Source organism: Gigantopelta aegis, chromosome 6 (genome assembly GCF_016097555.1).
Source record: "Gigantopelta aegis isolate Gae_Host chromosome 6, Gae_host_genome, whole genome shotgun sequence".
Classification (NCBI taxonomy): domain Eukaryota; kingdom Metazoa; phylum Mollusca; class Gastropoda; order Neomphalida; family Peltospiridae; genus Gigantopelta; species Gigantopelta aegis.
Window position 1 is genome coordinate 41,123,807 of NC_054704.1, and position 27,220 is coordinate 41,151,026.

Genomic DNA, 27,220 nt, shown 5'->3' on the forward strand with positions numbered 1-27,220 from the left:
TTATAATGCAAGAAATGTTGGTAGCAGTTTTTTTGTAATTCTAATGCTTAGGGAAACCCAAAATCATTTACAGACAATCTGTTAACAGCTTACAGTCAGTTTGCAAAATGACTGAAATATTTAGGCAGTTTGTAAATATGTAAATTGCACAAATCAATGACTTTACAAATTGCCTGAAAATTTCAGTTATTTCACAAACTGATTTTAGACACTGTAAAATACAAATATATTTTTAAAAAACACCAAATAATTGTTCAAATTAAGCATGTGGATTTACATGAGGATTTTTTGTTTTATTTAGCTCAAAATTGCCAGTACAAATTTTGTTATATTTTAAAAATTATTGTTTTAAAATATAAAAATACCTACCTTGATAGGTGTTTTAATATAATATGGGGAAAATAGGGACAACCATACAAATTGCTTGTTTGAAGGTTACATGCACAGTGGTTATACCAAAATGGATTAAATCCCCTTATATGGTTGACATTAACAAGAGGTACATATACAGAGAATATTTTATTTTAAAACTTTTGATGAGTTAAAAATTGAGTAGCAACTACTATTTAACATTTTAGAATTATTTAGTGATCTCTGAAATTTGCATTGTGAATTGCAATACGATACTGAACAAAATATTCTCTGATATACTTGTTTAAAGCATAAACATTGGTAGGGTTTTTTTCAAATTGACATCTCGTTGACTTAACAAATTTTGTAGAAACACTCTTTAACTATAACTTTTCTTTTTTTTAAATTATTTATTAAAAAAAAAGAAAAAAGAAAGAAATAAAATAAAATTAAAAATCCAAAACATTTCTTATGTTTTAATTTTAAATATACATTTCTTTTAAAATGTCTTTAACTTTTAAACATATTTTGCTAGCCTATCTTGGCCCTCGAAGACCCAATGGAGGGCTACAAGGACCCTGTGTATGACGAGAGTCTGTTTGAGAAGATCCCCGAAGAGTTCCGGGACATGACTCTCGAGCAGTTGGTGCACAATCGCATCGAGCTCGAACACTTCCGCCAGTTCCTCATCGACAACTACGCAAGCATGGATCTGTTGTGCTGGATGGACATAGAAGCCTGGCGACGTATCTCACCCAAAGATGAGAGGAAGTGTGACCAGAAGGCCAAGGAAATCCGCATCAAGTACCTCAATAAGAAATACTTCTTTGGACCTAACAGTCCAGCTGGAAAGGAAGGCCAGGATAAGGTATATACACACACCCATGTTTGTTTTGTACCTGGTACCCGTTTTCCGAAGCAATCTTAGTGCTAAGATCACCTTTAGTACATAAGGATGGTATGCACTTAAGGTGACTTAGTGCTAAGATCGCTTTGGAAAAAAGGGCCCTGGTTTGTAAATTCAAAGGTATGACTCACCTTTACAAAGAATATAATATATAGTGATGGAAAGAAATAAGGGAACATGTAAATAGTAAAAGCAAATACTGAAGGCAAGCAAAACCGTGATCCAGATCCCACAGTATCAGGAAGTTAACCATATTATGGCAGTCAGTTTCACAGTTCTGATATTCAGTCCCACGTTACAGCTGTGTACTTTATACAGAAAATAACTACACGTATATTGCCGTGTATTAGCCGACTCCTTGGATAAGCCGACCTCTTAGTTTGACCCTAAATATCTAGTTAGCATCAAGTTTTGCATTTTCTTTTAAAAACAAGGCATTGAGTATATACTTATTGAGTTTAAAGTTTTTACAGGGGATTTAGAACAAATTTGTCATGTTGAATCAAGATGTTTAAATTATGAATTAAACCCTCTTACAAATTTACACCCGGTGTTGTTTAGGAGTACAAGATGATAACTTCTGGCCTTATAATATCCTTCAAACTAACCTTCAAATAATACCATTATTTTTACCAAACTAAAAACTTACGGTAACCTATTACCATTTTTGCTGTATTGGCTTCCATAAACTTTTTGTCAGTGCTGTTAAAATACAAGGGCAGATAAATGAGTGAGACCATGTAATGAGATGCCAACAGAGTTGTCCCCCTTGTGCTGTAAATCTCCATTTATTCTACATTTTGTCTGTAATTGACATATACAGTTCAAGGGAAATGGGGACCAGCTGTTCAAGCATTAAACTTGGAGAAATGTGTTTTCTTTCCAAACAGCAACAATTCGGTCAATATTTACACATATAAGCTATTCAAGGTAAAGGAAATGGCCATTATAAAGCAGAATGTTGGTATTGCCAGCCTTCTGATGAAAGCTTAATTTGATTACAGATATTTCCTCAGCATCACCCACACAGCTATGCTTAGACTCACTGTGGGGTATTGGAATACACATGTTGGGTGGGGGTGGGGGGGGGAGGGTGGCAAGGGGACAGAATTCGGGCTAACAGAGTTATACATATTATATTCTAGACCTATTTAGTTGCACTCTTTCTTCTACTATCTTGGCTATGGGCCAACTGATGATCAAGACCAATTGTTCATGTTCACTTTTCATTTGTTCCCTACCGATCAGAAGGGTCTATAGGTTTTATTTCTGTCCTTCTGTCTGTCTCTTTCTGTCTGTCTGTCTGTCTGTCTGTCTGGTTCGTCCGGTTCGTTTTGTCCGTCCAGTCTGTTCATCCATTTGTCCAACATATAGTTTTCTGGATGTTTTTTTTCACAGTGCCTTGAGCTGAACTTTTGTTTAAAGCTTTATCATGTACTGTTACAGATCAAGTGTGACTTTCATGGCCATTTTTGACAGAGTTATGGCTCTTGGAAATTTGTTTTCCAGACCTTTTTTTTTGTTGCAGTGTCTGAAGATATTAAGATGACATTTTATATTTATATATATATAGCTTTATCATGTACTGTCACAGAATTATGGCCCTTGAATTTAAAAGATATGATATATTTTTTAGCCTCGTAGGGGACATGTATTGATTTAGCGGTACTCTTAGAATGCTTGTTTCAAATAAAGTTTTCATTTTTAATACTTTAAAACTGCTCAGAAATAACTGTAATTAGTGTTGCTAAAACAAACAGAATTCAAGACGGTTTCTAACTTAGTAGCTCAGTAGTAGAGTATTCACTCGACATTGACACATTAGATATCTATCAGCCATAGTTTTATGTGCTGGGGTGTCATTAATAAAAATACTAGTTATGCAATTTTAATTTGTTTCTTTAGCTGTTTTTATGTTCCTATATTTATGGAGGATTTTCCTGAATAACAAATCATCAAAACATTTCTAATCCTTAATCTTCCTGATTTTAAAGAAAAAATTACATTTTTTTTTTTTTGAGGGGAGCTGTAAATCTTTGTACAAAACAAGGGACATCACATGTAGCTTCTACTTTTTTTCACGTCCATTACACACCTGATTGATAACAGTGAAAAACATTTCGTTTCCTGTGTGCCCATGTTGAGAAATCGTGCCCACACAACATATGGCGTGTTCTGTGGATGCGATGGACTTTATAAAAACACCCACAAGCGAGATTTGTGTTTTGAGAGATATGAGTATTATCATGGGGCTTGGTGCCACGCAGTAAGACAACATTTACAGGAAAATACTGCTGGGATTCACACGGCAGTGTTTTCATCAAGCGTTTCGGTTTTCATCCAACAAGATGTTTTATATACATGTATTTCATAATTCATGTATTAAAGCCTTGGGTGTTAGATGTAGGATAGATTTGTAAAGAGATGGGTTTTTTTGCTCATGTAGCCAGTACAGTGTTTTAGATGTTCAGGATACTTGAGTGTTACGAGAGGAACAGATTTTAGCAGTGTATACTGTTTAAAAAGTTATGTGATGTTTATAAAATATTTTAATTTGAGGAGAATAAGTAGATATATACTTGAGAAATAGATAATACTACATGAATAGCTGTTGGGTACCATTTATCTTACAAGCTGTTTCACAACATTTCTTAACACGGGGAAAACAAGTTGGATACAGTTTTAAATGAGTTGTAATATATTTAAAGGGACATTCCTGAGTTTGCTGCAATTTTTAAGATATTATCGATTAACAGAGACTTTTTGATGACTAATTACATATCAAATATATTTTTCTGTATAAAATATTAGTGGCTGTATATTAAACGTGTTTCTGATCGTTCTAATATTTGTACTAGGTTAAATTTCATTTTATTTCCAAAAAAAAATTCTTTCGTATTGATGAAATTATTTGAAGACAAAATCCTGTTTGGGCTTCTTACAAATATTAAGACAACCAGAAACACATTGAATATACTAACACTTATATTCTAAACAAGAAAAGATTTAATATGTAAATTTAATCGTAGAAATATTTAATTTAATCTGAAACATCTTACAATGCAGCAAACTCGGGAATGTTCCTTTAATGGACAAAAATATAGTATTCCATTTCTTACATATCCTCAAAAAAAGAGATCTATTAAAAAAAAAAGTCTATACCTACTAAGTCATTTACATTCTTTCATTCATTTATTTTTATTTTCAATTTTTTTTTTTTTTATCCAATTAAGATTCAAGAACGCTATCCTGGACACACACTTCAGTTATCTGGGCTGTCTGTCCAGGACAGAGGGTTAGTGGTTAGTGAGAGAGAAGTTGGTGTAGTGGTCTAACACCTACTCACCTAGTCATTAAACCTGCTATGGGTGGGAGCAGGTACTGGGATGTGAAACCAGTACCTGCCAGCCTTTTGTCAGATGGCTTAACTACTATACCACCAAGTCATTTACAACACATTCATTCGCACAGTTAACTTGTGCACATCATCAATAGCAATTAGTATCATTTGTGTTAATTTCAGTGGATGGTTTGGCTTTGACATCTAGGTCATCACCATGGAGCAGCAAATCAGATGTGTTTAAAACAATCACCAACACGTGATATCATAAATCTCACAGTGTTCTCTCAGATGGGTGTGTAAGAAGACGAAAATCATATTCTAACATATTAAGCAAGACTAATGAATGATAAATGTGTTATATTGCCATTCAGTCAGGTGTTTAATAATAAACTTCGGTAGTGGTGGACAAACACGGAACATTTTGTTCAGTATTGCATTTACAATGCACTACACAAGTTTCAGATATCACTGCACAATCGCACTAAAACATTTCATGTTGCAAAATGCTTTTGAGATGTAATATTTGAGAAAAAACCTTTCTACAATATTATTAGCAACTGTTTCTAATTAAAACATTTGAAAACAAAATGTTCCCTGATACGTTTTGACTTTATGCTATTAATTTTGACAGTCATTCTGGTTGGAATTTAAAGTCCTGTTTTTAAAATAGATTTACATACTGTCAGGCTGTTTGTCCATTACCCACTGGACTGTCCATCTGTTCATCCATCCATCCATCCATCCATCCATCCATCCATCCATCCAAGCAACCATCTGTCCGTCCATTTTTCCATCTACTGATCCATCCAGTATAACTATCCTTCCATCCATCCATTTGTCCATCATTTCATTCATTCATTCATTCATTCATTCATTCATTCATTCATTCATTCATTCATTCATTCATTCATTCATCCATCCATCCATCCATTCATCTAACAATCCATCCATTTTTCCAATTCACCCACTCATTTATTCATTCATGTATCCATTTAGTCAACCATCCACCCATCCATTTTCCCTATCCATTCATCCGACCATCCATCTACACATTCATTTATCCATTCATTCACTCATTCATCAATTCATTCATTCATTCTTGCATTCATTCATCTGTGCATTCACTCATCCATCCATTACTCTATTCACCTCTTCGACTGTTTGTACAACATTTGGGGCATCAGTTATCCATTTTGAGGTTTATTTTGTATCATCAGTCTTTATGGTTTGACACAACTGCAATTGCTCTCATTCACGTGTGCTTGCACAAAACATTTTCTTCATGTGTAAAAAACAAAAAAAAACCTGTTATTATCACTAATTTGTTTTACTCAAAATTATTTTGAATTTGACCCTCAGAACATAATTCTTCTACATAATTCCAGCAGAGCAGTTTATAGCTCATAGGGATTTAGCCAGGATGTTTTGCCAGGGTCCCTTGTCTGATGGGATTGCAAAAATTAGGGTGAATAAATCATACTTGGGGTATTTTTTTAGGCCACTGAATGATGAAGTATACCACTGTTAAATTAATTTATTATAACAGACAGTTAAAAAAAATGGACCTTCTGTAAATCAGAATTCCCTCAAAACCGGACGTTTTTCATGGTCTCTTTTTAAATATATGTGCAGAAGAAAACCCCTGTAAATTGGATACCTTTGAAAACCAGATGTTTTACTTGGTCCTAAGCGTGTCCGGTTTAGAGGAGTTTCACTGTGTGTATATATATATATTATACATTGTATATATAATGTGAATTTTTAGTACAGAAATTGGGAACTTCCAGTGCCACTTTCTTTTGGGAAGGGACCTATGTTTGGAACACCTGGCTATATCCCTGGCTCACCAACAATTTTCAAACCATAAGCACTGATATCATGAATATTTTGTTTCTAAGTTCCTCGTGATCTCTATCTGCAGGTGATGGAGGCTGGAGGGGGCTGGGGCAAGCTGCTGGAGGACAAACCTCAGTCCGCTGTGATCCTTGAAGTCCAGAAGTATGTGCGCGATCGACTCGTTAAAAAATGGCTGCCCCTTTTCCTGGCAACTCCAGAGTTTGAGGCCCGGCAACACCCACCGATAAACATGGACGAAGTTGTTGATGACGTCTTGGTGCAGAAACGTAGGCGTTCTCAAGCTGTGTGGAAGGTAACCAAAAAATGTTTATTGTCATTTTATTGTTATTTCATAACATGTGTGGCAAGATTTAGCTCAGTTGGTTGAGTGCTCACCTGAGGTGCTTGCGTCGCAGGATCGAATCACCTCGATGGATCCTTTCAACTTATTGTTTTTTTATGTCGTTCTAACCAGTGCATCACAACTGGCCAAAGGTCATGGTATGTGCTTTCCTGTCTGTGGGCATGTGCATATAAAAGATCCTTTGCGGCATTAGAAAACATGTAGCAGGTTTATTCTGATGACTGATCCAATAGCCGATGATTTGTTAATCAGTGTGCTCTAGTGGTGTCGTTAAACAAAAACTTTTTCATGACATGAAATTAAAAAAAAAAAGTATGTATATACCACTGGTTAATGTCAACTGTATAATGGGGATTTAATATATTTTGAGATAACTACTATGAATATAATTTTGCATCAAAGAAGTAATTTATGTGGTTATCTTAATTTTCCCCAATTTTCGACTTAATTTTGCACATAATGTCCCCTCTCTCCTACCGAATAAGGCCCTCACTAAGAATTTTATTCCATGTATTTTTTAAGATGTGACCTACTGCCATGACAGTTTCACTTTTAGGAACTGAAGATATTGTAGAATTTTTTTTCTCAGCTGTTGGTAGCAGACCACAGTTATTTGTGAATCTTCAGCTGAGATTTATGCATACCAACCCATGGCATCCTAAATGCCTACCTATAGTTTAAAAATAAAGAAAGATGCAGGTATTTTTAGTCTCAATGAAATTACAAAAAGGGTCATAATTATAAAGACAACTTATTTTAAATATTTTTTGTTAAATATTTGTGTTACTTTCATCATAATGTGTCCAAATTGCATCATTTTGGGTGTATTTTTGACAATCTTCACACCTATACAAACCACACCCAAGCAGGTGTTGGTGGATATCTCACATATATTTATGGAAACTTTGCTCATCAAACCTTACAAAAACCCTCATTTGAATAAAGGTTTAGCAATTAAATTTTTCACAAAATCAGCTTGTTTGAAAATTACCCAAAATGATCGCACCCCATTTTTGTCACAAGGAAAACATAGTGTATGAATACCAAGCCTCATTACAGCTAAACTATTTGCACTGCTGGTGACAAACCAATTGTCATTTTAAATACATCGCCCCTGCGTGTGCTGTAACCTCACCGTGGTGCAGGGGTGTAACATTCTCTTTGAGAATGGCCAATACAGCACAAAATTGAAGTTTTGAGTAAAATTCAGTATCCGTAAAATTCTGTGATATTTGTGTTTTTGCACAGTTCTTTACACTGTTTTTGTTTGTCTTGAATTTTTATATTGATGTTGATCATCACTTTATTTATTTGCATTACCATAGTTTGACACCCAATAGCCGATGTATTTTTCGTGTTGGGGTGTCGTTAAACATTCATTCATTCATTCATTCATTCCTTGGCTATCACTAAGCTTAAGAATTTACTTCCTATTCCAAATAATTAGCCTTCAAACATGGATCTGTGCAAAACCAGCAAGCGAACTCTTTGTGCGCCCGGGTACGCACAGGAGCTAACTGTATACTGCTACCTTTACATCTCAAAAGCATTTTGCAACATGAACTGTTGATGAAAGCTTTTCTATGATGAAAGTCTTGTACAGTATACTCCAACTCATTTAACAATAAGATAAACAAATAAAATAAAATTTCCCTTCCATCCCACATTTTTGAGGACACAACATATTATACTATATGCAGGGTTTAAACTAAACAGACAATACAGGGGACAATATTTCAAAATCTTAGGTAACCCAAAATCAGTTCACGTGAGTTTTACTTAGGTGGGTTTGTTTACGTGAATATAGTTCTCGTAACCGATGAGTTAGGTCTATCTAATCCTAAAACATTTGAACTACAGTTCTGTGCTACATTGGTGGTTCAAATGTATTTAAAAAGATGAACTGATTTTCTCTTTCATTACTGATATATGGTACTTTTAATTTTAGAATGTAATTGTTCACCACATAACCGATTGATGGTTATCGTGATTTTAAAGTTGCGTAACCAACATGCGAACAGAAGAACGGTTCTTGCGAAATATTGTGCCCTGCAATATTATTAGCAATTTGGCAAATTTGGTCAAAACATCTGCAGTTAACTTCAAGTTTAAAGGGACTGCGACTTCAATGAGTCTGGTAAATGCAACTTTAAAAGATCACATTGCAAACAAGATGCTGAGTTGTATTCACTAACTTTACTTTTATTTTATCTCATATCAGTTGACCAAAACAAGTTGGCATTTGTTGTGACAGTCAAACTAGTGGAAGTAAGCTTCATGTTTTGTTAATGGGTAGTAATCACCTGCACCTCATTATGCAGGGCTCCACAGAAATAGCAACATTAAAGCATAGAGCTTCCAGTAAAACCCTCAACCTCTTTATGCAGAGCCCACAGAAATAGCAAAGTTAAAGCATAGATCTTCCAGTAAAACCCTCGACCTCTTTATGCAGGACTCCACAGAAATAGCAAAGTTAAAGCATAGAGCTTCCAGTAAAACCCTCGACCTCTTTATGCAGGACTCACAGAAATAGCAAAGTTAAAGCATAGATCTTCCAGTAAAACCCTCGACCTCTTTATGCAGGATTCACAGAAATAGCAAAGTTAAAGCATAGAGCTTCCAGTAAAACCCTCAACCTCTTTATGCAGAGCCCCACAGAAATAGCAAAGTTAAAGCATAGAGCTTCCAGTAAAACCCTCAACCTCTTTATGCAGGGCTCCACAACTATAGCAAAGTTAAAGCATAGATCTTCCAGTAAAACCCTCAACCTCTTTATGCAGGACTCACAGAAATAGCAAAGTTAAAGCATAGATCTTCCAGTAAAACCCTCGACCTCTTTATGCAGGACTCCACAGAAATAGCAAAGTTAAAGCATAGAGCTTCCAGTAAAACCCTCGACCTCTTTATGCAGGACTCCACAGAAATAGCAAAGTTAAAACATAGAGCTTCCAGTAAAACCCTCGACCTCTTTATGCAGGACTCCACAGAAATAGCAAAGTTAAAGCATAGATCTTCCAGTAAAACCCTCGACCTCTTTATGCAGGACTCCACAGAAATAGCAAAGTTAAAACAAAGAGCTACCAGTAAAACCCTCAACATCTTTATGCGGAGCTCCATGGCTATAGCAAAGTTTAAGCAAAGAGCGTCCAGTAAATTCATCAGCCAGTTTATGGATAGCTGGGCAGAACTAGAAAAATCAAAGCACAGCACCACTGAAATAGAAAGGTTAAAAGATGGAACCTGCAGCCTCGTGAGTGTGAACAACAGCTACAATTCTTGGACTGTTCGTTTCACTTGTCCACAATTCATTTCATTTTTTTATTTTTTTTATTGTTCGCTACATGATTACCTGTTGACATAAAATGGTACTTTCATTTTAACAGATACAAATATCTGTTTTATATTTGTTTTTTCTTCATTACATAATTACTTTCTGTTGACATAAGATGGTACTTTCATTTTAACAGATACAAATATCTGTTTTATATTTGTTTTTTCTTCATTACATAATTACTTTCTGTTGACATAAGATGGTACTTTCATTTTAACAGATACAAATATCTGTTTTATATTTGTTTTTTCTTCATTACATAATTACTTTCTGTTGACATAAAAGGGTACTTTCATTTTAACAGATACAAAAATCTGTTGTGTTATTATTTGATTGTTTGTCATTCTGGGTTTTTTTTTTATTCTTGGTTCAATGTGATTATTATGTTGATACATTGATAGCATTTTTTGCATTAACATCTTGCTTGCATTATGTTTTTTAGTTACCGTGTAATTATGTTTGTATAATTTTATTACACCTATATATACTCCTCATACCACTCTTCATAAATACTCACCCACACAGAAGAATGTTATGAGCAATTTTAAATTATATTTTTGTATTAATTTATCCTGCTAACTCTATATTTGATTATTCTTTTGTTAACCTTTCTCAACTAGATGGGAATCTGTTTTGTATAAAAAAAATTTTAAAGATAAATTACAATTTCAAACTCAGCATTCTTTACTATGAGTGACCATTGCTATTTTATTTATATCTTGATCAAAGTTTTAACAAACTGCACATAAAAGTAGAAATTTTTATTTATTTCCAAAGCAGGTTTTTTTGTGGGTTTTTTTTTATATTTCAAATCAAACTGAAATTACTGATCAAACAACACTTAAAAATGAAGTCAGGCACAGAGTATAAGAGGGGAATCGTCGTATGATCTAATTTACATAAGAGTGGATTTATCTTATCACAGACAGATAGACAGATATGTGTTTTGTACTACATGTACTTATTTCATCCATTTCATTTCAACTTATTTTCGTGCTTATATCCAATTAAGGTTCAAGCATGCTGTCCTGGGCACATATACCTCAGCTATCTGGGCTGTCTGTCCAGGACAGTGGGTTAGTTGTTTAGTAGTTGGTGAGAAAGAACAGGGTGTAGTGGCCTTACACCTACCCACTGAGCCCTTAAGAACTCGCTGTGGGTTGGAGCCGGTACCAGGCTGCGAACCCTGTACCTGCCAGCCTGTAGTCCAATGGCTTAACCACGATGCCACTGAGGCCGGTACATGTATTTACGGTTTCACACCACCATTAATTACTGTGTCAGAATAAATTCCATGAAAAATACAACACTAACGAGAGGGTCATGTGACTACTAATTTTAGGGAGTGCTCTTCCTTTACAAGTACTGTGTAAAACAAATCAACATACACTGACCACGAAAATGTTCAGTTAGGCACCCACAAATCAGAGCACCGCCTTGTGTTGCTGTTATAAAAGTGGCACTATACCACTTGCACAGTTGTTATCAGTTAATACTACATATAACAAGTTACTTCAAACCAACCAATATGTTATTTAAATACTACAGAGGTCAACCTATGGTACTTGTAATCTTCAAAGAAAGATTTCAAAAGGCATATCCGAATTTTGTAAAACAAAAAAACAATTCTATAAAAAAAAATTATGTGAAACTATTTCCTAAACCAGACTATATTATTAAGCTGCTACAACAAGTAATGACAAGATAAATGGTGGTGTGCTACCTGAATTGTGTCTGACTTTCTTGTGAATGAAGAGTATAAATGGTGGTGTGCTACCTGAATTGTGTCTGACTTTCTTGTGAATGAAGAATATATATGGTGGTGCCACCTGTACCATGTTAAGTGTTGCCTGTTTGTAACGGCCACACAAACAACACAAACAACTGAGTCGTTATGTTCCACCAGAGAGCCAAATATTTCTGGCTGACTCTTTAACTGTGGCAACACAAACAAACAAAAGGGAGGTTTCTTATCATTAGAGCACATGGCTTCAAGTGCAGAATGCTTGGAGGCAATTATACGGAAAAACGGTCTGATGGAAAAAATGAAGTATTTATCTTGAAATTTCTTCACGAATGGTATCAAGGGGAAAAAAAAGGTATTTTATATAGCATATGTACATTTTTAGCATATTTTACACAAACATAATAAATGAATAATATTGTGGTTTAATCCTTGTGTGTTTGTGTATGTTAAAATTATGTAAACATGTTTTTAAGTGCCATCTTGTTAAGTAGTCTCTTGTCTTAAACAGCCACTCTACTATTCTTACAAATCATCTAAAATAGTTCAATTTGACCTGTTTTAAGATTGCTTTCTCATACTCCATTAGGACTGTTCCAGAATATATCACAAGGGGGTGGGGTGAGGGTGGGGGAGCATACTTTTATGCCTGGTGTGTCTACAGCATGTTTTTACATTGTACTTGGTTTAAATAAACATTTATTTTGTGAGTGGTGGGTATAACAACATTGCTTTGTGCTTAGGAGCCTTAGCTTATTCTATTGTATAAATATATATGTGGAAATTAGGTAAGTAAATATATTTATCATATAATATCTTATATTGTCAGTACAATCAAAGTATGTGATATTTTTCAGAATTTGATAACTTTGCAAATTAGATGTAAATTAATCGAGGTCACGGCACTAGGTTTATTGACATTTAAGTAAAGGTACTAGAGTGACACTCCATAATTGACGTATGCATTCATAGTCATGGAATAAAAACATTTCAATAGCAATTTTACACAGAAAGCTGTCCAGCATTCAGAAAAAAGAAAATGTTATGCACTAGTTTATTTTGATGTAAGGACATCCAAAATGATGTCATTTGAGTTTGACATCATTTCCATTCAAAAGGACACAACGCCACATATTCTTATATCATTTGAATATCTAGTAATGGCTGACTGGAATTAAAGTTGCGTGTACAGTTTACAAAAATATGTTGTATTAAGCTTGAGATTATATGATGAGATTATTACCCTCGTGTGTTTCGGTATCGTCAATATCATATATTAGGAATAAAAATAATGTATTATGCTTGCCAGAGGCTCGCATAATACAACTTTTATTCCTATTATATGATATTGATGATACCAAAAAACACTGGTAATAACCTCTATTTATTAATATACCCTTGTTGTCACCCAATGGCCAGAAATGTAGTGGGGAAGAAGGATGGTGTTAGGTGCACACCTGTGAGGTCCACTTTTTACCAAAATATTTATAACAGTGACCATCTATGATCTTATACAATGTCAACATTCACAAAGGTCCTTTTTCAAGAATTATGCACCCCCTCCCTGCAAAAAACCAACAACACTAAACAATTTTTTTAATTCTGCATACCGATCTGAATAGTTGATGTGGGTTGGGGTTTTTTTTGGGGGGGGGGGGGGTGTTTATTTTGGGGTGTCATTAGATTGGTTTATTAATTTATGATAAGTGAATACAGGTCATTTTCCAAATTTAAAAATGTTAATGAATTATACTTTTTGTTTTAGCTGGTGGAGAGTCGGTGGATGTCATCGTCAGGTGAGATCCTCACATTCCGCAAGGCCTTGGTGAACCCGATGACCTGCATTCAGTTCCGTCGCTACGTGTCGCTCCAGGGAGACCTGCTCGAGAACGATGTCTTGTTCTGGCTTGAAGTTCAGAAGTATAAGGTAAATATATTACACACACTGAGTTACATGGATTTGAATTATGCAAGCATGCAGGGGTGGGACATAGCCCAGTGGTAAAAAACCCCACCTAACATGCGGTCAATCTAGGTCCGATCCCCATCAGTGGGCCCATTGGACTATTTCCCGTTCCAGCCAGTGCATCACAACTGGTATATTAAAGGCTGTGGTATGTGCTATCCTGTCTGTGGGATGGTGTAAGACTGTTAAAATTACCAAATGTTTGACATTCAATAGCCAGCGATTAATAAATCAATGTGCTCTAGTGGTGTCGTTAAACAAAACAAATGTTTTATGCAAGCACTCATTTTGGTTGTGATGGATCATAAGATCAGTCACCCTTGATGGACTTAGATTCTTTCCTGTCCAACCAGGGCCCATATGGCTGTGTTATAGTAACACCATAGCTATGCCAGTTTTATGATAGTGTAGTGCAATGATAGCTATGAAAATCTGAAGCCAGGGCTTCAAAGATTATGTGTATGTAGTCCTGTCCATGTGGAAATGTTTATAAAAGATATTTTGCTGTTCTTTTGTACATGGAGGCATCTGGGTCCTCCTTTGACTGCCTAAACCAAGTGTCACAGTAACTGTATGTAAGATATCAAATAGCTGGAGTTTAAAATGTGCTGAGGTGTTATCAAGCATTCCTTTCCTTTTCTTGGTATTTTGATTTTAGACTTGTAATATTCAGTCCAAAACAAAACTGTGTGTCAGTATTGATGGCATGTCTTACAACAATGTTGATATTTTTTATTGATGTTCTGGTAAATTCTGATTGCATTCACATTGCTTAAAATGAAAATTGAAAAGAATAGTAAATTTTTTTTTTTTTTTTAAACTAATTGTTGTCATTGCATTCAAAATTGTGTTGAAATTCAAATTGACTTTCTTACTGAATGCAATGGTAAAGAAAACCCAGTGTGGATCCATTTATTGGCAAATAAACTACTACTTCTTCTGGGGCCGGGATGTAGCCCAGTGGTAAAGCATTCGCTTGATGCGCGGTCGGTCCAGGATCGATCCCTGTCGGTGGACCCATTGGGCTATTTCTCATTCCAGCCAGTGCTCCACAACTGGTATAACAAAGGCTGTGGTATGTACTATCCTGTCTGTGGGATGGTACATATGAAAGATCCCTTGCTGCTAATCGAAAAGAGTAGCCTATGAGGTGGCGACAGCAGGTTTCTTCCCTCAATATCTGTGTGGTCCTTAACCATATGTCTGAAGCCATATAACCATAAATAAAATGTGTTGAATGCGTCGTTAATTAAAACATTTCTTTCTTTCTTTCTTTCATATTGGTTAAAATGAAAATTGCAAAGAATAGTAAGATTAAATTTTTTATTGTTATTGCACTCAAAATTGTGTTGAAATTCAAATCGACTTTCTTACTGAATGCAGTGGTAAAGAAAACCCAGTGTGGATCCATTTATTGGCAAATAAGCTACTTCTTCTTCTTCTGTCGTAGGAGCTGAACCACCTGCACAGTGACGATGGGTTAATAATGCAGAAGATCAACGTCATCATCAACTGTTTCATCGACTCCAACATCCCGCCCGCTATACAGGTGGACATCCCACACGAGATGGCCGACAGGATCCTGGAAAAGAAATATGAAAAGGGGCCGTATCTTTTCAGGGAAGCTCAGGTATTCGGGTCTTCTGAGCACCCTATTTATAAAACGTTTAAAGTTTATACTCTGACTTCCATAAATTCTGGTTTTCTCAATAAGACCATACAACAGAATCCTGGAAAAGAAATATGAAAAGGGGCTGTATCTCTTCAGAGAAGTTCAGGTACTAACGTTTCTGTATTTATATAAATAACTGGACACACCCCACAAAGAGTTGTGCCCCTAATACAACTCTATGAGCTGTTGGGTCTGTGCCGACGACAGAGTTTTCCGCCATTACACTCAGAACATGGAGGTTATCTGTGCCATGATCTGATTGGTCAACGTCCCCAAACGTCCGATTCAGTCGTATGAAAATAGAACAGGTTCTAAACTTCGACTCGTACGAGTGACTCGGGCAGATTCAATCATACGACATGCCACACGTTACGATTTGCTTGTTGGCGTTGCAATCCGAGTCACCCGTACGAGTCACTCGTATCGTGTAGCAGGGCCTTACATGTCAAAAGAACTCTACCGTGTATATAGGAAAAAAAAGAACTGGTCATCACATTATGACACAAAATATTATTTATTTATGAGCTCATTTTTATTATTTAAGTTATCTTCAAAAAAAAAAAAAAAAAAGATTGCCTTTAATCTGATCCATCATTTTATTAGCAATTTATCCTACTGGTATTTCATTTTTTCATTTAATAATTCTTTTATGTCATATTGAACAAAATGGTAAAAGAAAAATACAAAAAGTACAAAGTATTCCTAAAAACAAAGTGCTTTTGGTTCATACATATGAATTTATCTGGTTACAAATGCTTTACATTCATATTTTCCCACCTTTGTGCTGTATGTACACATTAATGTTATTTATTTCAGCTAACTGTTTTCCGTGTTTTATTGACTCACTGGTCAGCATTTTGTAAATTCCGGGCCAATTTGACCGATGAGAAAGTCCTATCAACCCTGGAGAGAAAACACAGACAGGCAAAAGCAAGAGAGAAAAAGAGACTGGAGGTAATTATAATCATCATCAATATCTTCCCTACACTTACAGAATGTTTGACATCTAACAGGCAATGATTAATATCTCAATGTGCTCTAGTGGTGTTGTTAAACAAAACAAACATTAACTATACTTAAGATTTACATTTACCGTATATTGCTGTGTATTAGCCAACTCCTTGTATAAGCCGACCTCTTAGTTTGACCCTAAATATCAAGTACAAAATTATCAGCCTCGTATATAAGCCAAAGTCATCTTTCGTCCAGTTGTATGTTGTATTGATTTCAATAATACTGTCAACAAATAGACTTGTGCTTTTCTTTTTCATTATATATTTTTTTCCTTTTAATTATTACAGACACAGTAATCATAATCGCCATCATTGCGGCAATGCTAACATCTACCATGCTGTGCAAAAATAATTTAGCACCGATAAATCATAACAGGAAAATAAACAATTCAAGCTGTAACAACATATCGCTGCACACAAGTAATTAAATTATTCACTGCATGGCAAAAAGTAAACTCATTAGGGTATGTTTAATCCCCCATCACACACATACACACAGTGAAACAAAAGATTATGTGGTCTGTGACTGTTGTTCACTGTATATGGTATGGTCATTTGACAATTGTGAGCGTAATTATTGTCCTGGGCCCCGTTCCACAAAGCGATTTTAGCGCTAAGATTACCTTAAGTGTATATGTTAGGTGTGCAGTTTCAGTGATCTTAGGTCTAAGATCGCTTCGTGTAATGGGGCCCTGAACTTCATGTTATGTTTTTTCAGTTGGTAATGTTAATAATGAGCTTGATTTATTTATCGCATTACTTTACAGTTTAATGCACCCTCCCAACAAAACAATAATATTAAAAATATGATACTTGTTTCAAGAAAAAGACACCGTTTTGTATCTTAAATTCGCTATATGAAAGACTGGTCCTGTCAAACAAAGATGGCGGACGGTTGAAAAGAACACGTTTTTAACCACTAAAATGACAATAAAACAAGTACTTTATTTTAATTATTATTCATGAAACAGTTAATGCATTCAAGAACAAAAAAGTACATAATATTGAATGATGGGTCTTTTATTTATACTGTGCACAAATTATTGTTACATAAGCTGTGAAAGGCTTTAAGAGTCTGATCAAAATGTATAAGTCGCAGTCGAGAATACATGTATTTTCGATCGGAATTTTATGTACCAATTTGTTGAACCTCCGTTTTTTGGAAAGTATTTCTAGACTTCAAAAGTTGGTTAATACATGGCAATATACGGTACATAAAAAGTTTGATGGATAGTTTTCAAATGTAGCACATGCAGGTATTGTCCCATTTTACTAAGTATAGTTTATGGTTTGTTTGTATAGTTTGGCTCCCCTTGTATTTGTATTGTTATTCTCGTTTTTTTGGACTCATTTTTCACTTGTGTTTTTAGTCATTCCTTTAACTTGTAGTTATCTCCCCTGTTATTTACTATATTAGAGAATTTAAGAACTTAATAATATTCTTGTTATGGTGACTCGACCCATAACTGCTGCAATAGCATGTGTTTTGTCCACAGGTGAACACATGGTGCATATACAGTGAATGAATGTAATCTCGGATGTAGTTTAATTAACTCTCCCACCAATGTCAAATAAATACAAAGACTTGTACCATCAACCTTGTTTTAATGTTTAAATGCCATTTGCTAAAAACATATCATCTGTTTTGTTTGTGTACCAAACCCTAATCTAGCCAGCAAAATGGACATTTTTTCAATGCCGAAAGTTTGCTTAACTTGCCGAGTTATTAGCAGCAGTGAGAAGTGAAAATCACTAATATTACAAAATTACACAACAGACGTCAAGACACTGACTTGTTTAGTCATTCCTCACTAGCCATTTTGTCAGTCCATGTTTTTAATTTGGCACCAGACTGAACAACAACACATGTTGCACCGTTTGCATTGACCAGTCAAGCATTGTTAATCTCAGCCCCATTCAGTTCAGTAATGCCAGAAAATACTAAATATTACTTTTATTTTAACATAAGAATGACACATTAATTATGAATTATCAATACTTCAATATCAGTATATATTTAATTGCCTGGTTTTATTTTGAAACACAAACCAACGTCATTCTTTGTTTCCTCTACTAACTGTTGTTTGTGATTCTTTCTGGGTTTTCAGATGAGTAGTATAAGATCTGTGTCTAGATCTAAAAAGGTTAGCCTTGTCTTATTTGTTGTTTTTTAAAATGGATTTTTAATGGATTTTTTTAATAATTATTTGTGTTAGTGTAATTTTCATGGCCAGATTAAAAATGCGAAAATTACACACGTGCTAACAATACCCATTTTACAGTATGTTGTTTTCTATCATTTTACTTATTGTTACTCTTTTTTTTTTCATAATGTTTAGTTGTTATTTTACTTTTTATTTGCAGTTATGTTCAACTTTTTACCTGTGGATATTCTGTTTGTCTTGAAATATTTCATCTTTTACTTGTAGTTATCTCGGTTTATGTTCTACTTTTTTCAAGTATTAACACAGGGAACATTTTGTTTTCAAAATCTTGATTAGTGATATTTCTAGTTAATTAAAAATTGATTAGCATCTACTGTTTAAAAGTTTTAAAATTGTGTAGCGATCTCTGAAACTTGCGTAGCGAATCACGACGCGATACTCAACAAAATGTTCCCTGTAACACTTTTGTTAAACTTACTCATTTATGTGGCCATATCCACTTACAAGGTTCAGGCACCTCTGTAATGTGGACAGTATCTGACATTACCGGTTACTCTGTATTTGGATAAAGTTATCTATTCACTACTTATTCATCAACTGTTAGGTTTGTGGGGGTTTTTTATTTTACTTTTCATTTTCTTTTTTTTTAATTTGGCAAATCAATAATGAACCAAATTTAATAGCCAAGGATTGAATCCCCATTGTCTGTTTGCATTTTGTTTCTGTCCCAATCAGTGCCCATGACTGGTATGTCAAAGGTCATGATATGTGCTGTCCTGTCTGTGGCAAAAACATGTATAAATGATCCCTTATTGCTTATGAACAAAATTTACTGGATTTCCTCTGAAGTCTAAGTGTCAGAATTATTAAATGTTTGACATCCAAAAGACATTCAATGATAAATAAATAAATAAATGTGCTCTAGTAGTGTCATTAAACAAAACGAACTTCCACTTTATGGTATTTCCAGTTAATGCTCAAGTACTGTACTCTAGAGACAAATTTTCAACTATTAGGGCTGTCTGTGGGAGCCGATACACTGATGTGAACCTAGTACATTTATCAGCCTTAAGGCCAATGGTTTAAGCAATACATGTTTTTAAAGTAAAGCAGAAAACTAGTTGCATGTACATGGTTTTCTCACCGTTTGTCCTTAACTAGAATTTGAAAAAGAAAACATGGAGCAACTAGGCTGTAGTTTACTTTTTTCTTTTCTTGGTTGATGTGTTTGTCACGCTCAAAATAGCTGGAGGTCCTGTTTTTCCCATTGACTTGAAGATTTTCAAAAAGTCGTTAAGTTAATGATCCATAGTTTTCAGCCTGCTCTGTAACTCGCAGCAAAGTAAAGCAGACGCCTTTTTACAACACTGAGCATTACCTCTTGTATGGGACTCGCTTTTTTCTCTCGTTTTTTCTTTTTTCTTTCTTTCTTTTTTTCTTTCTTTTTTCATTCTTTCTTTTTTCTTTTTTTCTTGTCTGACATGTTTTAGGATTTTGTTCCAGAGTTAGGTTGTACAACGTGCAATAATTTTACAGAAATAGAGCAAAAGGAATTATTTTCTTGTGTTATGAACATTTTTTATTGGCATTAAAACTATTTCATGGATTTGTTATTGGCATTTAGAGTCACATAAAAATGTAAATGTCTTATGTAATCACTGTGAATTGCCAAGAGAAGTACAAGTAACATTTAATAAATAATAGTAATGTGTATCGCATACTTACCAGTAGTTAAAATCTTCTTGATGTCCAACACATTTTTGGCTTGTGCAATAAAGGCTTTAATTTCAGATGTGTAATATTTAATTTGGTTTTGTACTGCCCAAGACAGAATTTTGCGTATTTAACTAAGTAGAGGATATTTTATGTTTCTTGATCCATTATGATGGACAGTTCACTAAGTGAAGCCTTGTAAATATTTTATGTTTCTTGATCCATTATGATGGACAGTTCACTAAGTGAAGCCTTGTAAATATTTTATGTTTCTTGATCCATTATGATGGACAGTTCACTAAGTGAAGCCTTGTAAATATTTTGATATTATATAAATGAATAACAAAACAATGATCATGTTGAAAATGAATAATAAAACAATGATCATTTTGAAAAAACTGATTTTACCATTTGATTTGCATTAAAAAATATATAGATAATTACAAATGATTGAAACACATATGCTCTATAAGTGTAATTCGTATTAATTACTTCTTTTTTCTGTCTTTTTTTTTTTGGTCTGATATTCCTTGTAAAAGAGGCAACTAAACATACAAGGTCTGAACTACTGCCTGACCTATGAATTTGTTAGTTTTGTTCTTTTAAAAAACAAGAACAAATAAAAACATGTTAAAAATCAGTCATGTTTGACTTGTATTGTATGTTTTAGTTTGGACAGAAACTTTTGATCCAGTTTAAAATATCTAGTGACTGACTTGATGAAATTTTCAAAATACATGCAATTGAAATCAATGCTACAAATATGAATAAGAAAATCCTAATTAACTTGATAGTAAAAAAAGATGTGTATTTTTCTTCCACAGCAACTATCAAGAAAGAAGGATAGTAAGACGGAGGTATACTTATTTGTCTGATGGGATTTCTACATTTTTCTCTTATAATCTGTGCCGATCCTGTCTTTAACTAATTTTGCTGAAAAAAAATTCTACTATTAATTGCAAACTAATCTGTGCCATTTCTATCTTTAACTAATTTTACTGAAAAAATATATCTACTATTAATTGCAAAATAATAATAATTTAACATAACAGTTATTTAATCTGTCATAGAACATATTTAATATAAAGTCTGTCTAATTGTTACCTTGCTAAGTAAATGTTTCAAACTTGTCTAACTGCTTACATAATAATAATTAACCTACCATATCTATTTACAGAATAATAAGTCTTTAACCTAATTACTTACACACACACACATACACACACACACACATACACACACACACACACACATACACACACACATACACACACACACATACACAGACACACATACACACACACATACACACATACACACATACACACACACACACACACACACACATCTTTAACCAGCCTAATTACATGTACACATTATGCCTTTATTACATCTAACTACATCTAACTACTTGAAAATAACAAATTTTTAATGTGTCTATTAACAGAATAACACATCTTGAATTTGTCTAACTGTACAGAATATTATGTCTTTAACTTGTCTGATTACTAACAGAATTATACATCTTTAATTTACATACATAATATTCCAGTCTTTAAAATATTGGTCTTTATAGTGGGGTAGTCTTTGAACTGGGATGCTTGTGTGAGTTTTTACTGTGCATAGAGAATATTATGCCTTAACTTGATAAACAGCTGACAGAATAGTAAGTATAATACTTGTATATGTCTAACTAATATAATAATAAGTGATTATTAACTGATTATTTAAGGCTGCTCATCACTATTCAATCCTCATTGCATTTCAGTGCAAATATTGCCTTAGAATAAATTGTGTGGAAAATAGCATGATATCATAAGGAATAAATGGCTACCACTTTTTGAGCCTATACAATCACTTGGTAAGAGGCATGACAAGAATACAGGCTGACCACCAAATGTTTTAGTTATTTACCTATAAGCCAGAAAACCATCTCATTTTGTTCCTATATACCCAGGGATGGGACGTAGCCCAGTGGTAAAGTGCTCGCTTGATTCGCGGTAGGTGTGGGGTTGATCCCTGTCTGTGGGCCCATTGGGCTATTGCTCGTTCCAGCCAATGCACCATGATTGGTATATAAAAGTATGTGCTATCCTGCCTGTGGGATGGTGTATATAAAAGATCCCTTGCTACTAATGGAAAAATGTAGCAGGTTTTCTCTCTAAGACTATATGTTGAAATTACCAAATGTTTGACATCCAATAGCCGATAATTAATAAATCAATGTGCTCTAGTGGTGTCGTTAAACAAAACAATTTTTTTTTCTTTATAAGAATGGTTCTGAAGAAACTGTCCTGAATTTGCTGCCATTGTAAGATATTTCTGACTAATAAAATATTTTAATGACTAAAATGACGTACCAAATGTAGTTTCTTGTTGAGAATATCAGTCTATATATTCACAATATGTTGTTGGATTTTGCCTCCCAGTAATTTTGTATGTATACATCAATATGTATTATATAATAAAATTAAGCTTTACCTAGTACAAACACTAGGAATATCATTTAGTATACAGCTGATATTTTATGCAGAAAAAAGTCATTAACAGGTTTTCTAGATTATGGTAGCCCTACTCCCATGGCTAGTGATAGTCATTGTTGGGCTAGTAAATAACTACTATTGCCATGCCCAACGGCTAGTGAAAAAAGTAGTTAAATGTTACAGTTAAATGTATTTTGTAGATATGAATATCCTGACCCCAAACACCAGTGTTAGGTTTTTTTTAGCTCTGTCTCCCTCTTTAGGTGACATATCTGATTATTATTATTATTTAGAAAAATTGTATTAACTTAAAGTAAAGTAGGGCTATTGAATTATTATCACTGATCCCATGGCTAGTGGATTAAAATTTGTTTTCAAAAAGCCCTGCTTTAATGTGTAATTTTGGTCATTAACATTTCTCTGTTAGTCGGCAACATCTTAACAATAGCAACAAAGTCAGACGTAACAATTTATATTTATATTTTGTTATTCATGTTATTGCCTAACTTGAAAGTATTATTTATATAAAACTATTTGTAATGTATAGGATATACTTATAGTAAATCCCCTCCGAACTGAATACCCACAGGACCAAGTAAAAAGTCTGGTTTTAAGGTGTATCATGTTTAGAAAGGTTCTGTTGTATATTGATATTTTAAAATGGACCATGAAAAGCATCTGGTTTTGAGTGTTTTCACTGTACGTACAAATGAGATAAGATATGTATATGTTAGTTGAATTTGAAGTTTTAACTATTTTGTCCCTCCATTATTATGCATTTATTTATTTATACATTTGTGTTGGGTTTGTGTAAATCTGAATGTTTTATTTTTCTCCCTGAATTGTTGAAAGACTAACAACATTAAAACCTTGTCTTAATTGATAAATAAAGGCTGGCACCTGTGCCCAGGACAGGCATGCGCTACAACAGCTTGTTCTAAAAGTACACGTTAAAAACTCCTGACCTGCTAAATAAAAAGGACAAACATCTGTGTATGAAGTGAAATATTTTTAACTCTTTTTTTTCCAGGAATTGATGAGTTTCCAGGAATTGGATCAGTCTTTCCATGATCCTTTCAAGACGGAGAGCATGGATGAGTATGAACTTGATCATGACAGAGATAAAATATCTTTCTCGTACTCCAAATACTTGAATGCTCTTGATCGTGAAGATGTCTTAAACAACGTTGATGACAGCATCTTCAGTTCACTAACTGATTCTGGTCAGTACACAGATTACACTTCTGTGACATAACACACGATACTTCATGACACACAAAGTTATACTTCACAGTGTGACAGATAACTGTTCATAACAAACAATATACTTCACAATATGACAAACTGTAGGTCACAGTATGACAGATTACACTTCTTAATATAACATATGATACTTCATGAATACTTCATGACATAACAAATGATATTTCAAGGCATGATGAGCTATACTTAACAATATTTAATGAAAATGTACTTAGAATATGACAAATTACACTTACTGACATAACATGATATTTCTTGATTTGATAGACTATAAATTAATGGATGTTTAATGACACCCCAGTACATGGATGTTTAATGACACCCCAGTACATGGATGTTTAATGACACCCCAGTACATGGATGTTTAATGACGCCCCAGTACAAAAATATACATCAGTTGTTGGGTGTCGAGTGACGTGACAGATTACACTTTGTGACATAACTACACTTCATGATATGACAAACTTTTCTTCATATGACACCAATCTTTACATGATACATATACTTCACAGCATGACAAATTGTTTCATGGCATAATAAACTATACTTCATGAAATGACACTTTATACTTCAGGACATGACACAATATTTCAGGACAGCAAGTTATACTTCACAGTATGTAATGCACTGTAATTAATTATACTTCACACAATGTAAAATATAGTTCATAACACTATAAATACCATAAATTTGTACTTCAAGATAAAACAAATTTTGTTTCATAATATGACTAGCTGTATTTTGCAATGTGACAAACTGTATTTTGCAATATGACTAACTGTATTTTGCAATGTGACAAACTATATTTTGCAATATGACTAACTGTATTTTGCAATATGACTAACTGTATTTTGCAATATGACATTCTTCTTTTTCTTTTCTTTTCTTTTTTTTCCTGGGTTTTTATATTGTGATTTGCATTCGTGTTATCTCTAAGTACACATATATAATGTATTTTTATCTTCTTGGTTTTTTTTTAGATTCTGCCCGAGAGAAGCTGGAAAATATACAGCATTTCACTTCAGGAAGGTCATCAGCATCATCTCATGTCAAGTAAATTGTTCAGTTACATATACCTTAGTTACTGTCTGAGGTGTGATGGGTCATGTGATCGATCCCCTCAGCAGGCCCATTGTTGGTGTTGTGGTTAAACCATCGGACTGAAGGTTGGTAGGTACTAGGTTCACATCCCGGTACCGGCTCCAATCCAGAGCAAGTTTTAACAGCTGAATAGATGAATGGTCACTATATCGACTTCTCTGTCACTAACCACTAACAACTGACCATTAAACCACTGTTGTGGACAAACAACCCAGATAGCTGTGGTATGTGCCCAGGACAGCATGCTTGGACATTAATTGTATATAAGTATGAAAATAAATTAAGTAAAATTAAATGGTTTGCCTGTCCTGCCAATGGAAAAAATGCATATAAAAGAAGTGGATTTATTTTTTCACATTACAGACCATGCGTCTCATTTAGTGGATTATTTATATAAATGTTTAAAATGAACCTTTTTATTGTACGGTACTATTATAGGGGTGTTGTGGTTAATGATTCCATCATCAAAAAAATTACAATAACAAAACCATTAGACTAAAAGGGCACTTTTAAATTAAGGGACATATTTTAATAAATGTCTCCCTACCCTCCATTAGGCACCAGCCTATGGAACATAGAAAGAAAGTAGAATGTAGTTCATTAGTAGAACTATCCTCCATGAAATACTGGATTCTATTAACCAGTGCTCTATGACTGATATATAAGAGGCAATGGTATATGCTGTCCTATATGTGAGAAAATACACATAAAATTTTTATTGTGACTGATCGAACACTGCAGGCCTAGGCCCGTAACTATCAGAGAACTTAAGTCATTTACATATATCTACTATTTACTTAAGTACAATGTTTAACCTATTAAACGAATGTAAGGTAGCGATACCAGGCACTCTGGCACAAATTTGCTTTCTGGGGTCAGTAAACTTTATTTAGAAACAAACAAAAAACCAATAATTTTTTTTTAAAACATTTCATTCAGCAGAATTAAAAAAAAAAAAAATTAATATATTTATATGATTTTGACTTAAATTTCATTAAATACCAACTTAACAACTTACCAAGTTTTTTACTTAGCAAAGTTGGTGTCATAAACTAAACTTCAAACTTGAGTTAAAACTTAAATTGTTTAAGAAATATGGGCCCTAGTACAATAATTACTATATGTAAGGTACCTAATATCTGTTGATAAAACAGTGTGCTTTGATATTAGGATAAACATTTCTTGCTTGTTCTTTTTTGTACAGAATATCCCAGAAGTTTCAAGAAAAAAGGTACTCAATCCCAGAAGTGCAGTTACATGACACTGGAATCAAGGAACAAATAGGTACAGTGTATATCAACCATTTTCACTTTTATTTCAAATGTATGTACATGTATTTGTAATATGTTGTGTTGTATTTATTTATTTATTTATTTTGTATAGTTGTTTTATTTATTTATTTATTTATTTATTTTGTATAGTTGTTTTCTTTGTGGCTACAGCCATGTGTACATTGTTTTGTTGTGCTGTATATAAAAATCATCAGAGTTCCAGTTTATAAAACTCCCTAAAAACTGTCCTTGTTCTTAGATATCTTAGATACGCAGTCGGTTTGGGATCGATCCCTGTCGGTGGACCCATTGGGCTATTTCTCGATCCAGCCAGTGCACCACAACTGGTATTACAAAGGCTGTGGTATGTGCTATCCTGCCTGTGGGATGGTGCATATAAAAGATCCCTTGCTGCTAATGGAAAAATGTAGGGATTTCCTCTCTAAGACTATATGTCAAAATTAACAAATGTTTAACATCCAATAGCTGATGATTAATACATTAATGTGCTCTAGTGGTGTCGTTAAACAAAACAAACTTTTTGTTCTTAGATTTCAAGACCCTCAAGAGTTTAGCAGATTAAGTAATCCAGTGTAATTTTCATCATTCTATACATAATTACATAGGTTGTATTAACGAAGGCGGGTTCAGGAATAACTGATTAAATCATGCTCCATACCATTGAGTATTGTTTTCA

At 34.0% G+C, this 27,220-nt stretch overlaps 1 protein-coding gene across 5 annotated transcripts in view; it reads left to right on the top strand.

The window, feature by feature from the left end:
- The window catches only part of LOC121373923 (regulator of G-protein signaling 22-like), a 106,419-nt gene that overhangs the window by 71,330 nt on the left and 7,869 nt on the right, over positions 1-27,220 (top strand). Inside the window, exons 14-24 of one of the 5 annotated variants that reach the window (XM_041500739.1) lie at positions 887-1,219; positions 6,523-6,750; positions 9,845-10,051; positions 13,642-13,803; positions 15,293-15,472; positions 16,331-16,468; positions 18,636-18,671; positions 21,230-21,262; positions 23,919-24,111; positions 25,132-25,204; positions 26,457-26,536. In XM_041500739.1, coding sequence (XP_041356673.1) covers positions 887-1,219; positions 6,523-6,750; positions 9,845-10,051; positions 13,642-13,803; positions 15,293-15,472; positions 16,331-16,468; positions 18,636-18,671; positions 21,230-21,262; positions 23,919-24,111; positions 25,132-25,204; positions 26,457-26,536 — 1,663 coding nt within the window. The remainder of the gene's footprint in view (positions 1-886; positions 1,220-6,522; positions 6,751-9,844; positions 10,052-13,641; positions 13,804-15,292; positions 15,473-16,330; positions 16,469-18,635; positions 18,672-21,229; positions 21,263-23,918; positions 24,112-25,131; positions 25,205-26,456; positions 26,537-27,220) is intronic. The other 4 variants (XM_041500740.1, XM_041500741.1, XM_041500744.1 and 1 more) reach the window with 4 other exon arrangements.